General features: G+C 27.1%; 1 protein-coding gene across 1 annotated transcript in view; it reads right to left on the bottom strand.

The window, feature by feature from the left end:
- Positions 1–16,546, bottom strand: part of LOC136071959 (85/88 kDa calcium-independent phospholipase A2-like) — a 47,407-nt gene that overhangs the window by 13,837 nt on the left and 17,024 nt on the right. The window contains exons 6-9 of the mRNA XM_065803482.1: positions 5,937–6,185; positions 5,623–5,773; positions 4,032–4,162; positions 3,719–3,913 (exon numbers count right to left, since the gene is read on the bottom strand). Coding sequence (XP_065659554.1) covers positions 3,719–3,913; positions 4,032–4,162; positions 5,623–5,773; positions 5,937–6,185 — 726 coding nt within the window. The remainder of the gene's footprint in view (positions 1–3,718; positions 3,914–4,031; positions 4,163–5,622; positions 5,774–5,936; positions 6,186–16,546) is intronic.

Below are 16,546 nucleotides of genomic sequence, written 5' to 3'. Positions count from 1 at the left end.
TTTAATATTGAACTTAATACTGCCGTTACTCATTCGTACGTGCTAATTAGTTGACTAAGAAAAAACGAATAGCTGATTTAATCGACTATAGACTTCTTACTAATCGACTAAAAGTCAATTTAATTGAGTGAAAATCATAAAATCTTTTTATTCGATTTAACTTTCCGATATTTTATTTATGTTTGTTTGTTTAGAAACAAAAGCATGTACTATTATAACTAGAGATATAGGTATAGTGATTTTGCCGAATACCGAATGTTCGGCTAGACGCTCGGCCGAAGCACCAAATATTCGGTGACACTTTCCTAATTTGAGGGTTCCGATTTGGTTCACTGAAGTGTATATAGTGGGTATACTGGCAAAAGACGTTAAGTCAAAAGTTGGCAGTTTTGACATACTGATGCAGTATTGAAAATTTACAACACTCTACAAACTGCCAAAATAGTCCAATCAAACATCTTGAAAGATGTTTAAATGTATTTTTAAAACCAGAGGAAAGCTTTTTCTGATTATAAAAATGGGAATGTCAATTATAAGGTTGCAATAAAATGACACGATAAATCCTTCTCAGTGAAAGGCTACTTAACACATATGAACTATCAACGGTGATGATTCAGCACTACTTCGTAAAAAAAAAGAAACATAAATGAAAACGATCAAACTCCACGAAAAAATGAAATGTAAATGAAAAAAGAAATATAAATGAAAACGATCAAATCTTCATGAAAAAATAAACGCATAAGAAGATGTGAGAAAGAATAATTTGAATTGCAAATGATGTTAGTTTTTTTCATGAAACCATTCGCCTAAATTGGAAGTGTTGGTCAGCAAACGTAAAACATTATCCTAACTTGCTAAAAAAATTTTATTATTTGAAAGTATAGAAAGTATGACAAATTTTATTATTTGAAATATAGAAAGTATGACATCTCTAATTATAACTATTACTTATTTTTTGCTTACTCTTATAAAGTTTTATCTAATTCATTGCAGTATTATTTAGGCTCTTTTAGGTGCTCTGTAAAAAGACCGTAAGGACTTCTGGGAGGACTTTAATAACTACATAAAAAAAAAGAAAACAATTATACCTAATTAAACAATTGGTTAAGTAGATTATGACAATTTATTTCAAAAAAAATAAATTATTCCCATATTTCGACTAAATCGACTTTTAGTTGACTTTTTAAAATGTATTAGTCGATTTTAGAAAACATATTAGTCGACATTCGAATTATTTAATAGTCGTAACAGCACTAGTCATGATAGAGATACTTATGTTATTAATGTGCTTATGTTATTAGTTTAGTCTGCGCGTTTAACACACATTAAAAAGACAACTTTCTTTCTTATAGGAAAAAAAGATTTTACATTAAAACGTTTATTTTCTTCAAAATTAATTAACGGGGTCAGGGTCTTAGTATGCAGCGGATGGTCTGAAAAAAGAATATAATAAAAATTTATTAGAAAGTTAAATTATGTTTCTTAAGAATTTAGAAAATAAAAATTTAGCAACTTAAATTAAGTCTTAAAAAAGAAAAAAAACGAATAAGCCCCCGTTTTTTATAGAAGTTTACTATTTAACAATGAACATTGTAAAATAATCGTTAACTCAAAAAAGATTTTAATGACCATTTACTAAAAATTATTGAAATAAAACTTAAAGAATAAGTATAAAAATGGTAGGTGAATAAAAGACTTACCAAGACTAGAAGAACCGTGTCATTGGAGTAAAAAGGGACATATATGGGGTGAAGTGGGACAAGCGAGTAACTATCAACATATTAACAAAAACCATTAATTAAAAACTACTAAATCCGTAAACCGCGTAATCTTTATCAAAATACACAAGAGGTTTCCGTAACATATTTACAAAAAAGTGAAATGGGAGAAATCGGAGATCAATTAACTTTCTTTGTCCCACCTCAAAAAAAAATGTTTTTAAGGTACTTTTGTGGTAAAAACTACAAAAATGTAGTTTTTAACACACGCAGGAAGACAAAGCGATGTCTGGTAATAAGAGGGGAAGAAATTTCATAGACAACATTTATTATGGATCTCTCCTAATTGAAATATTTGGAATGTCCCACTTCTTTCGCGTCCCAATTCTCCCTACTCTTTCTTACACAAGCATATCCCTCTCTTCATTTATGATATCACATAATTCTTTGAATGAAAAAATCTTTAACTTATCAAAACTAGTATACGAAGAAGCACTTAAACAAAACAGTTTTAACAATTTCAACTTAAATTACAACTAAAAAAAAAACACCCCCTGAATGAAAAAAATACATAATTTGGTTTGATACACCGTATAATAAAAGCACCTCCACCAATGTTGGAAAATTTTTTTCCTTCCATTTTCCACCTTCAAACCCACTACACAAACTATTTAATTGAAACACCACATAGATTAGTTACAGCTACTCAAATAACTTTTCAAAATTCAGAAAAAGCCACACACACACACAAAAAAAAGTAAAAAAGTACGGCTGAATTTGCAAACTAAAAGAAATCAATGCGTCGAATAAAGATTGTAGAGTGAGAAATATAATTTACAAATGCTCAACATCTTTCTCAAACACACTAAGCAAAGCATACATTGGTTTATTAGAGGGCGCGTGTGAAAAAAGAGATATCATAAACAATCACTTAAAAACAAATAAATGATAATTTTAAATGCAACCACGCTATCAAAATATATATAGAAAACTAAAGAAATATTCAAAGAAATGTTTATATTGGTTCATATAAAAAAGAACCCCAACTTATAACAACATAACAAAAAAACAATACTTTGTTTATATAAAAAAAAAATTATTTTAATTTACAAAAATGCCAAAGAGCTGCTAAATAAAAAAACAGGGGTTTTCAAAACAATTATTTTACTTTGTAAAAATGCCAAAGGTGATTTCGTCCTAAAAATAAATTTCTTTTAAGTAACCACAGACCTGAAGATTAGATTTACGCGCTCGTAAAAATAGCTCTATGTAATAGTTTTACATAACCAATTTCATTTGCATAAAAATATTCTTAGGAAAAAAAATTGTTCTTCAAAATAAGAAAATAAAACTATACGAATACCATAAAATATAAAGTTGTGAAAATCGTATAGTTTTATTTTATTTTTTTAAATATATTTTGATTGAATTATAAATAAGCGATATTTTGCTGACCTTAGAAACCAATTATAAATAAGCGATATTTTGCTGACCTTAGAAACCAATTAAATTTCTTTTGCATGAAAAAAGAGAACGTAGCTGAGCTACTTCTTTAAACAATTTAGAAAAACATTAAAAAAAAGAAATCTCCATAAAAATTAATATAACTTAATGTGTAGTAATTATTTATAATCTTGCAAGTAGTACTTGTATAGAACAATTACCTACCCCACTACAGTAACTCCCAAATTACCTATTCTTCTATAGTAACTCTTAGACTTGTGAAACTACTACTTATAAAAAACCTTATTTTAAAGTTTTTCAAAAGTTTATTAAGCACTCAATTTTTACAAAAGTGTAAGAAGTTATAAAATTAACCCCTGTCGTTAACGTGCTCAACCTGTTTGGCTGTAAACAGTTCCTTAAAATTTGTATTTGGAAAATATAAATTTGAGTAATAAAATAAAAAAAGAGTAGTCACTACAATAGTGCCCAAACCCTTGACTTTGAACAGGTCAAGGGTTTGGGCACAAATAAAAACTTGAAAAAAAAAACCATACCTAAAGAAACAACAACCCCTATATTATGAGCTTGCTGTTCACTGGTTTCCTGGTACTTTTTATACTTGTGTATTTCAGAAATTGTATCAAGTGTAGGATTATTGGCTATAAACCCTCCATCTATGTAACGATCATTTGGTCGAAAATATACTGGTGCTGAACAAGAATTTCTTACTGATAACCATATCATTTGGTCTATGAAAAAATAAAAACTATTTTATAGAAAAAAAATTATTTGTTGGCCAAATCGATTACTGTATTAAAACCATTAAATTAAACTTTTATATAAAAAAAAAAAAGTATAAATCATTACCAGAAGGTAATGGAGGTTGTGGAAATTTATCATCTTTAAGTTGATAATTATCATCATATGGAGCATCGTAGTTTCGAAAAATATGCAGCATAGCTGGTTTTCTGTCTGTTAGCACTGCTGGTATAATTAACCTGTTATAAATGAACTTTTCAAAAACCAAACGCTTGGAATGGTTTATTAAAAGAAAAGAAAAGTAAAAAATAAAAAATTATAATACACTTTTTATACATTTATTACAATTTATATTCTTATTTATACACACATCTGTTTCATTAAAGAAGTGTATTTGAAAATCAAAATAAAATATATATATATATATATATATATATATATATATATATATATATATATAAATAGTTATGATTCCGTCATACAGAAATAGTCCACTATACAAGCATGTAGCATGTACAGCATCTAAGGCTTTGAGATTGGGGAGTGTCTATGGATAAAAATTTACTATATGAACAAATTTGTCTGCAAAATGTACAAAACTTTTCTTTAAATTTTTTAATTCAAAATAAATGTTTTAATTATATAAAGTTAAAAAAAAATACTTTGAAAAATTTCAAGATTACAATAACCTGTGGAGTTAATTCAAACATTAACGTTAAAGTTATTTCTAAACATAAAAGTAACTTTTCTTGTAGTTGGTAAACAATTTTTCACAATTTTATTAGTTGATAATAAAAAATGACAAACAATGACAACAAATAACTTTTTATTTAAGTTTATTTAAACTACGACACATTTTCGTCTACTTTTTGTTCTTTATTTAAGTTTTTTTAAGCTGCTTTTTTAAATCTGCTTAAAAAATTCAGACAAAATAGCTTCTGAAACTACCTATTGTTGCTACTTTCATTTTAAATTGTAGACTTTCATTACATCATTACAGACTGTCAGGTAAGAATAAAAAACTTATTAATTTCAATACTCTTTTAAATAAAATAAACTTGTCAGAGTAGTGCTTTCACCCTTTAATTATATTAACAACTCTTATGCTAATTATGCTATTAATTAACTCTAAATAATTATTAACTTTAATAATTAACTCTTATGCTAGCACAATTAACTCTTTGACTTAAGTTTCTTAATAACATCATCAAGTCCCATCATCAAAAACTATTAAACCAAATTGTTATTATTGAAATTGTAATGGAAGGTTATTATTATTAATGGAAGGTATTAGATTATTATTAATGGAAGGTATTAGATTATTATTTTTAGTATTTTCTTGACTCATGAGTATTTATAAAAAAAAAAAGTGAAAGTTACGAAAAGCTTTTGCACACAAAAATAAAAATAATATAATTTCTTCTTCTAGCCTTAAAAAAAAAAAAAATTCTAAAAAACTTAGAAATCAATAGACAAATTCAAGTTTTTAAGAGTTTATTTTTAAATGTTTATGCAACACAAAGATCGCAAAAAGTGACCAACAGAGCCGTCCAGTTATGTAGACCTGGGAAAAAGCTTAGAATTCAATAGACAAATTCCAGTTTTTAAGAGTTTATTTTTTAGGGCTAAACTTTCTAAAACATAAAAAAAAAAAAACATTAAATAGTGAAAAAAAATCATTAAAAAATATAAGATTTACTTTGGATGTTCTACTTCATTCATTTTTTTATTCTCACCAAATTCACGCTTCAGAAATGAATCCATTAGTTCAGTTGAGTAAGGTTTACTTCCAACAAAACATTCATGACCAAGACGTAAATATGCGCGTTGCATATAGCGAAGACTTTTACCTGCATAATAAATAGTAAAAGAAAATTAATACTGAATTACTGTTTAGCTATTTTTGACTTTGATTATATTTATATAAATATTTTTAAACTTTTTGTTTTAAATATCATTAATCAACAGAATATTCTATAAACTGCAATTGGATAAAAACAGAATAAAAAAAACCATTTGCTATTGACATCGCCAAAACAGAGCCAGTACTAGTTCCACTGACCCAATCAAATAGGTCATATATTTGGCATCCAGTTAACGTTTCAAGTGTCAACAATATCTCTATTAAAACTAGTCCACGTATTCCACCACCATCTAATGAGAGAACAGCTTCTTTCTTTGTCTTCATTTTCAAAATAGATTGTGTGTGCGATGAAATTTCAGGTAGTTGGATTTTCTTACATTCTTCAATTTTATCTTTGTCTAAAAAAATGAATTGGTTGCTTGTACAAAAAATTTTGTGAATCGGTCACTTGTAAAAAAAAAATGTGAAAAAAGTTTATAAACTGACTTCAATAAAGCACAAAACATACTAATAACTGCAAAAATTTAAAAAAAATGAGTAATTAAATTAATTAAACTTAAAAAATTTCATAAAAAAACAGTAAAACAATAAAATAACATACACAAGTAATATATGAAACTTGAACTCACTTCAGCACTAACTTTACAGAAAATCAAATTTTTTGATTCTTTTTTAACTCTAACAATGTTTTTAACAGTTCAACTCTAGTGATAATAGTGGAGTGAGTAATCCACTGATGATCAAGTTTCTGTTACTAACTTAAGGCAACATTTCATTGTTTGTGTGTGGGAAGGGTATCTAGGAAAGTTAGCTTGTGGTGTATCACAAGAAGCAGCATACATTTTAATATGTTCAACAGAATATTTGGCTAGAATTGGTTCAGGGTCATCTTTCTAATCGATAAGATCAATGTACTCTTCTGCACCAAAGTTCAATTTTGGAATTTTGAATGTTCTGAGACAATGTCAAATCTTGCTTTAAAAATGCGCCTAATAGAAAGCTCCAACAACTTTCTTTTTGTACCATTTGCTTCCTTTGAGTACATTTGTAAGCATTTGATCTTTTTTCCATCAAAGTATGTAAAACCTTGTCTTTATTTGCATCAATTTCTTGAAGATTTTTTATCCTTCTAAGCCTCTTCTAACTTTATTTTTTGTTATTAACATTTGTTGGATCTTCTGGTCTTAATAGTCCAAAATCATGTAGTACAACAGATGCAATAAATGCTGCAGCTCTATCTGAAATTCCAGTTCAATCACATGCTGTAGCTAATTTAGAAAGATCTATTTTTCTCTTGTTTTTTTTTTTTGTTTTCTGTTTTAGGAACGCCTTTTGGTTTATTTACAGTTGAAGTAGAGCATGATGGTAAAATTTTGGTTCAATAAAATTGTGGTTTAATTTTCTCTAAGATTTTTTTGGAGTTAAGTCAAAGGTACATAATTGTCAAATTCATCAGGACTTTCATTTTCAGCACTGCTTTTGACACTATTTTCCACATATTGACTCATTTTTATTATTTAAGCAACATCAGCTAATTTTCGATATACTTGCACATGGGCTTTTTTGTGAGAGATCAATTGAGAGGATCTTTGGTTGCTGAGGAATGCTTATTAATGAATTGACACTCCTTCTGACAATAACACTTATTAAACAAACATTTACAAGCAGCAATATCGAAAAGATGGGAATGTCCCTCTTCTTTAAAAGAATTTAGCATCTTTTTATAATTTTCTTGTTGCTGAGAAAAACATCAACTCACTACAATACTGTATTTTAATAGAAAAATATTTTCTATTGAAACACAGTATTATAGTGAGTTTTTGGCAAATGGATTGCTCAATATTTAATCATCAAAAATGCAAAAAACTACAAAAAATGTATTCCATGATCAAGACCTCTTACCTAAATAAAGGTTTTGGTCAATTAAAATGGTCACCAATTAATTGCATTTTTTTAAAAAGTATTCTCAATATAAAAATGCAACTTTTTTTTGGTATTGGAAGTAAAAAATGTAAAAAATTTGATGAAAAAAAAAAATGATGGCCCACACTACTCCTAAGGTTTGTTAAATTTCAATAGATGAAAAAGCAACCATGATTTTTCTCCAACTAAAGACAATAAAAAAAGTTTTTCTTTATTTCCCAATTATATTTCATAATAATTAGTTTAGTGTAAATACTTTAGGTCTTGGTGTGCTTATGAGTTTCTATCCCATCTGCATTTTAGCATACAGAGTAGTTGAAAAAAGGAAAAGTCTGCTATCTCCTCAGATAAGTATCCTAAGTTATTTTTAATAGACTTGATGATATTTTTTGGCACCTTTAACTGATTTGAACTCTCGCTTTTGTAGTTAGACTCTCAATAGACATTTAGTTAACCCATTGATGGACATTCAAATCACTCCATCTTCCTTTACCAAAATCTCAATTAAACTCTTCTACGGTTTGTGGTCCAGACAACATTCTTTTCATAGTCTAAATTGTTTTCCAGAACCAAGGTTTATAGACTTAACTGGTTTGGAAACTCTGTGTTTTGCATTAAAAAAAACTCATTAAGGTGAACGCTGTGATCACGTGACATTGACGGTGCACAGCACAAAAATTTACTATGGCTTCAGAGAGAGAAGACGATGACTATTTTTGTAATAGTGACCTTATAATGCTATTGGAAAGTTTTGAAAAAGATATTGAACTTCAAAATTATACTGAAGCTATTGTCAAAGATGTTAGTATTTTTTCCTAGTAAGATAAAAAAGTGAAAAATGTTTCTTTATGTAAATTATTTATGTAGCATAAACAAACATTTGTTTTTAGGTTTTTTTATTAGTGATCAAATTAAGCGAAAGATAAGCGGTTTAGTGACTGATTATATTTTGTTTTTTAAACATATATCTTACTTAAAACTATTTTTAGCTTAGCCCTGGATCCTTCCCATGTAATGTATGCGTTAAAGTTTTTAGAAGTAAAGGAGGGCTGAAATTGCATATCTCTAAAAAGCACCCCAACAATATTATCGTTGATGAACCTGCTAATAATCCAGTTTTTAACACTGAGATTTTGTTCTCACTACTAAAAAAAGTGTCTTGTAAGATTATAGAAAGCTCAATTTATGGTGACAAAATAATTGAAGTTGTTAAAAAATTTCAGATTGACCAGATAAAAGATGAGATTCAGTTTGATAGAATAATTGAAACTTGTAGTAAAATTTCTCTAAAAAGTTTGAATGAGTTTTATGCTGATTATTTTGGCAGAATAGTAATCAACAGTAGGCAAATTTTTAATTGTGATGCTGAATATGAAGATATTGCTACATTAATATTAAGCAAACTTGCTGACAGCATAGCATCTTATTATAGGGCTAATATATCTAGTGTCAGTGATAAAAAGATATCAAGTAGACAAACAATATGTGAAAGGGAAAAGTATGGCTTGCAATATCTAGGAGGTTACTGCATCCACAAATTAAAAAAAAAATCCAAAGTTTTCGAACAAATAATGACACTGCTATACAACAAGCAATATCAATATTAAAAAGCTGCCAATCTGAAACAAAAAATATTCCAGACCAAAAACTTATCAATGCTCTTAGCCATGGAGGACTCACTGGTATAACAATTGAGTTTGAGCAAATATTAGTTATAGCAGAAAAAGCATTTTGTTTATATACAGAACAATCAGAATTAACTAAAAACATAGACATAGATTTCTTGATAGAAAAAACATTATATGATCAAGATATATATGAATATTACAGGGTTATTCTTGAAAGCTGTGATTTAAAAATTGAAAAAGATATACAAAAATCTACTTTGTGTTCAATACTGAGATTATATTTTAGAGTTCGAAGTCATTCATTTGTCAAAGACATTGTTAATAAACACAAAGCAAAAAAAAACAAACAGGAGAACTATCTAAAAAAGGATTACGTGCTAATATGAAACAATCACATAAACTGAAAGACAAATAATATATATATATATGTAGTTTTATAAAAGTTTTGAATACAAATAGTTGTTATAATATAAGTAGTTTGTAAATCATGTTTTTTTTCTCTTTCTTTTTGGTATAAGATCTTCAGACACATTTATCCAAGACTTTTTTTTTATATAAGAGCCTCTAGTATTTCCAGTGTTAAGCGAAACACTTCTTTGGATGCATATTGCATTAGAATTGTATCCAAACTGTTTAGCATCAGGGTTATCTGAATGTCGCCCTATTTGTCTTTGAGCACTGAAATATTTCTCTAATGGATCTTGACAAAATCTATTAGTAAGTACATAAGACATACCCTCTGCTAACAGAAACCTTGTAACTTCCACAATTGAGTTACATGTCATTATTAAGCCTTCATGAGTCTGATGTGAAATGAACATTTTAGCCTTAGCCTCATAAGAGTATTGACAACTAGAAGTATTGGCCACTCTTTCATCTATAGATCTTTTCCAATCTTTAAAATAATCCAAAAAATCATTTAAAAGGAAATTAAATCGTAAATCATTTTGGTCTGTGTATTTTTGAAGGAAAGGTTTTATATTAATTTTATGTTCTTCAAGAGATCTACTGTTAACACAATCAAAAAACATGTCCATTTTTTCACAAAAACTAGCTGTCTCTTTATGTTCCTCAGTTCCAAAGGTTTTCAAAACAGATGCTACGGTTTGACTTAAAATTTGGGTAGCTAGTTTTACAGTCATAGCAGAGTAAGAGTTTATGTGTATGTGCTCATTAGTTAACTTAGGCATAAGTTTTAAACCATTGTCTAAATCTTCATAATACAATTGAGTAATGTGCTGCCACAGTAAGTATTTTCCATTGTTCCACAAGTAGCGTGTACATTTTCCTGCGCCAGAGTTTAATAAGCAATTTGGAGCAGTTTTCATCAGGTGTGGTGGGTCTGCTACAAAGTATATATATCTATATTTGGCATACAAATTTATTGTTTTAAAAATAACAGGAGTAATCATATCTCCACACATATAACGGTGAAGTTTAATCATTGTTCGGTCAACACTGTTCAATGATGTACAAAAAAATCACTTATAAATAATCACTACAGATAATCTGTGAAATAAAGGAATAATCTGTTTGCAATATCACTTAGCAATAAACGCCGTTAAAAAGTTTGTGTGCACTGTCACGCTTTATTTACGCTCTATTTTTGTGTCAAAAGGTTAAACAATAGATTTTACGGAGTTTCCAAACCAGTTAAGTCTATAAACTATGCCAGAACTCTCTTCAATTCTCTCTTTGGAATGCCTTTTCCTTATCTCCATTGTATCTGGGAAAGTTTTTGAGACTATCAAATTATTTCCTTCTGATTGCTTTATTAAAATCAACATTCTTCTTTGTTTCCAGTAACTTCTAGGGTTCTCAAGATTTATCCTTGGTCCTGTTTTTTTCCTTATAATCTTACATCTAAAGTGCTCTATTTGCTGATGACTCAACTTAATACTCCAAAAAAGTCTTCTCTTTCTGATTTCTTAGAACAGACAGCCAATTTTGAATCTGATTTCACTTCTTTAACAGAGTGGGGCTTACAGTGGCATGTTTAAATAAAAAAAAATCAGTTATTTACTGCAAACAACTATTGCAACATAGTCGACATTCTTATATTGATAGGTGGAAAACCTCTCACTGAGTCCTTTTTTTTACCTCTTCTTGGATTATTGCTTACTTAAATCTATATTTATCTTAACTGTCATTGATCACAGTTATCACGGATACTGTTTTGCTGACTCAAGAGCACCAACTCTATAGGGTGATGTTTACACATCAAGATACTCTGTGATATGAATCTTGAAATCTTTTAAAATTTTCAAAAGAATACTGTTCAATGTTCAAATTTTGATTCATAGTGCACCAATAAAAAACAACTGGTGCAAATGTAGCCTCGTTTATTTATTATGGTCTCATTTTATAAAATATCAGAATTTTTGTTTTAATATAAACTCACCTCCCAAAGGCCATACTACAGTAGCGTTTGCTACTAGCACTACAGTAGCGTTGGCTACTGCCACTACAATAGCGTTGGCTACTTTAATTATTGTTACAATCCTCTCTTTTTTTTATAACTTCAAAACACTATCTTTGACGTGCCAAGTTTTAATGGTCTCTAAGTCATTTTTAATCAAAAAAGTATGGCACTAGGGAGGACAGAGTCTTGAGATAATTTTTCAACCATTAGTGTTGATTTTGGTTGTTGTTTACTATTTATTGGTCTTATCTATCTTGTTTTGCCCATTTGCTTGGAAATATTTTAAAATATATGGATTTGAACAAATTATTTTCATATTAAAAAACTGCAAACGCATTGTTAAACTCTTTTTAGAGTAAATAAAAATCAAACTAAATTTCAATTAAAGTTTTTACACCAATAGTAGTAAGTACTAATATAAAATAAACACCTGTCAAAATCAATAATAATAATAGAAATAGTGAAACTAATAACATGTTTATATTTTACATAGCAGCCATGTTATAAATTTTTTGAACATGGCTGCTGGTAAAAGATCTTGATATGATTCTGAAAACTTTTACAAAGGTTGTGTATTTAATTCTTTTTATATAAAGCTTTTTTGTGCTTGATAAAAATAATTTCTGACTCATTTGTTTGCAGAAGATTTCAGTTTAAGGCATATTAAAATAATAAACTTAATAAAAGAAATTTAAATTAGTATTATAACACTACAGAAAAAATAAAGTTATTAGATTAACAGAAGCTCTAGATATCTAATAAATAGAAGATTGGATAAATAGAAGAGTAAGGGTCATAAATAATAAGTTGTAGAAAAGGTATAAGAATTAAAAACAATATTTTTCTTAAAAAAATATTGACTCGAATTAACTACATTTTAATAACTGTCCTTTTCTATAATCGCAGATTTTATAACTTATTGTATAAGAACTAACAATAAAGTTGTCCTTTTCCTGTTGTCCTTTTTGTGTGTGCCCAAAGTATTACAAAGAAGACAAATGAAAGCATATAAAAACATAGTTTAAAACCTAAATAATTTTATTTAAGAACTTTAAAAACTGATTTTGTTAGAATTAGTTATAATTATTAAAATTTAATTGACACTAAAAATAGTTCTACTATTTTACAGTACAATCATTTTTTGAAAAGTTTTCTTTTATATTTCTCTCAATAACATAATTTCATTTGAAAGTTTTCTAAAAAATCTATATTACCACCATTCATAAAGATATCAAGATATTTTTTTATTTTGTAGCTTTTCTTTTCTGTCAAATTTTTTTTCCTCTAGCTCTTTTTTCCTCTTCTCAGATCTGGTAACAACTACAATTTTAAAGTTTCTTTTCCCACCATGCATATCATTTTAAAGTTTCGCACCTTTTCCCATCATGCACCTCAAACTATTATTCTAGTTCTTTTACTGAAAATAAAATCATTATTAAAAATATTATATTACAATTTTATTTTGTTTTAAAGTAATAACAGTTTTTTAGTAGTTAGTAGCAACAGAGTAGTAAAACTTTTTAGTTGACAGTAGCAACGAAGTAATGACAATTCTTGTAGTTAATAGCAATATAATAATTACATATTTTTTTAATTTATTTTATTTTCATTTTTTTTTTTTTTTAAATTAACAAAAACTAAGTAAATTATTCTCCATCAAAATTAACAAGCACTAAGTAAACTAAACTTTGTTGCCTTTGGTAACCTTTTGCGCTTTTAATTCAGTAAAAAAACAACAACAATCTAACTGAAAGTTTTGAATTTATTGTTGCTATTTTCAATGTTTTTTTCTTATAATGTTTTGGTCTCAATCTCAAAATAAATAAAACTTAGTCGATGGAAAGGGGTCATTAATTTTGTTTAAATGTGTACAAGGGTGAGAGAAAGAGAAAGATAGAGAAAAGAGAGAGAAGTTCAAAACCAGAGGTTTTACTGTATACATACTTTATGGGTGCACACTTATATTAGATAATGTTAGTCTCAAAATTTTTTCTATTTATAAAAAATTTGTTTACTTGTTTTTCTCCTCTTTCAACTCTTCAACTCCAATATACACCTTTAGCAACTTGCTTAGAACGTTGAAAGATTGCTAATGACATCGTATTTAAATGTAAATAGGAGAGCTTAATACATGGGACACAGACATGGGAGAAATATGGGCAAGTAGTATCTTGGTATAAATGAGGTAAGCAAAATATAAATTTCTTTATTGTTATTTGTATATTTTACTAAAAACAGCTTAAAGCACATTTAAGATATTTTAAGATTAGACTCTAAACCAGCCCATCTGTCTAATTACATAAATAAATAACTAACTACATAATCATAAAATAATTTGCTAGTTACATAATTATAAACTTCATTTAAGATTTTAATGAAATTTATTTTATTATCTATATTTATCTTAACTGTCATTGATCACAGTTATCACGGATACTGTCTTGCTGACTCAAGAGCACCAACTCTATAGGGTGATGTTTACACATCAAGATACTCTGTGATATGAATCTTGAAATCTTTTAAAATTTTCAAAAGAATACTGTTCAATGTTCAAATTTTGATTCATAGTGCACCAATTAAAAACACCTGGTGCAAATGTAGCCTTGTTTATATATTATGGCCTTGCTTCATAAAATATCAGAATTATGTTTTAATATAAACTCACCTCCTAAAGGCCATGAAGGCCACTACAGTAGCGTTGGCTACTGCCACTACAATAGCGTTGGCTACTTTAATTATTGTTACAATCCTCTTTTTTTTTTATAACTTTAAAACACAATCTTTGACGTGCCAAGTTTTAAATTTTCTTTGACAAATATTGCAGCTGCGCAGAAAAATAAGTTGAGCATGGTACTACCAGTGGTGTGGTGAGGATTGAACTCGATATAAAATAGGTTTTTTCACTAGCTAAGGATTTATTACAGTTTTAGTTTTAATTTTCTTTTTTTTTGTTATTTCTACCTAAAAATATACCATATATCCTTTTATATTCAGCTACTATTTAAAAAAAAAATTGCTTTATTGTTATTTATACCATTTTTATTTTATAGGGCAAAATATTGATTTGCAAGTTTTAAAAATGCTTAAACATGCTGAGAAAAGTTTTAAAAGTTGGTCAAAGGACAAAAAACTTGAAATGGCTTATAGATAAAGTACTATGGTTTTGCACTAAAAACTTATTATAAATATTATTTATTATGATACAAAATAAACACCTTTAAACTGTGGTTATTATAACTCTAGGAAAACAAAAAAACTTAATGCATTTAACAATTATTTTTTTGAAAATAATAAAATTAAAACCTTGATTATTATTTCCACACTTAGGGCAGAATTCTTTTTTTAAAACAAACTACCACGATACTTTTACTGTATTTTTGGTACTTGTACTGCACCTTGTACATTATATTTTTACTGTAATACAAACAGCTTAAACAAATAATATCGGATAAATCTTACCACTTTCAAAAAAGTCGGTTTAGCATGCTTTTTTACAACAATTTAGGGTTATTTTAAAACAACATTTGTGAAAACATGAAAAAAAAATTGCATAGGTACAAAAATTGAAAATGTTTGTTACAGACCTACCATAACCCGTTTTACAGGTCTGGATAGCTAGTATTTAATTAATGATAGTGAAAAAAAATAAAAAAATAATAAAGCTTCTAAAAGTGCAGGTTTTGAAGAGAAAATATTTAAAAAAGGTTTTGAAAAAAAAGTTTTGAAAAAGAGAAAATACTTTTTTAAAAGAGCAGTAAAGATCATTTTTAGAGAAAAAAAAATAAATCAAAAGTTTACTAAACCTTAACTTTTGAAAAGAAAATATTTAAACCAAAAGTTTACTAAAACTTAACTTTTGAAAAGAAAATATTTAAACCAAAAGTTTACTAAAACTTAACTTTTCAAAAGAAAATATTTAAACCAAAAGTTTACTAAAACTTAACTTTTCAAAAGAAAATATTTAAACCAAAAGTTTACTAAAACTTAACTTTTCAAAAGAAAATATTTAAACCAAAAGTTTACTAAAACTTAACTTTTCAAAAGAAAATATTTAAACCAAAAGTTTACTAAAACTTAACTTTTGAAAAGAAAATATTTAAACCAAAAGTTTACTAAAACTTAACTTTTGAAAAGAAAATATTTAAACCAAAAGTTTACTAAAACTTAACTTTTCAAAAGAAAATATTTAAACCAAAAGTTTACTAAAACTTAACTTTTCAAAAGAAAATATTTAAACCAAAAGTTTACTAAAACTTAACTTTTCAAAAGAAAATATTTAAACCAAAAGTTTACTAAAACTTAACTTTTGAAAAGAAAATATTTAAACCAAAAGTTTACTAAAACTTAACTTTTCAAAAGAAAATATTTAAACCAAAAGTTTACTAAAACTTAACTTTTGAAAAGAAAATATTTAAACCAAAAGTTTACTAAAACTTAACTTTTCAAAAGAAAATATTTAAACCAAAAGTTTACTAAAACTTAACTTTTGAAAAGAAAATATTTAAACCAAAAGTTTACTAAAACTTAACTTTTGAAAAGAAAATATTTAAACCAAAAGTTTACTAAAAGTTAACTTTTGAAAAGAAAATATTTAAACCAAAAGTTTACTAAAACTTAACTTTTCAAAAGAAAATATTTAAACCAAAAGTTTACTAAAACTTAACTTTTGAAAAGAAAATATTTAAACCAAAAGTTTACTAAAACTTAACTTTTCAAAAGAAAATATTTAAACCAAAAGTTTACTAAAACTTAACTTTTGAAAAGAAAATATTTAAACCAAAAGTTT

This window comes from Hydra vulgaris, chromosome 08 (assembly GCF_038396675.1).
Source record: "Hydra vulgaris chromosome 08, alternate assembly HydraT2T_AEP".
Classification (NCBI taxonomy): Eukaryota; Metazoa; Cnidaria; class Hydrozoa; order Anthoathecata; family Hydridae; genus Hydra; species Hydra vulgaris.
The sequence above is the reverse complement of the archived record's forward strand: the minus strand, read 5'-3'. Positions and strand labels throughout refer to the sequence as shown.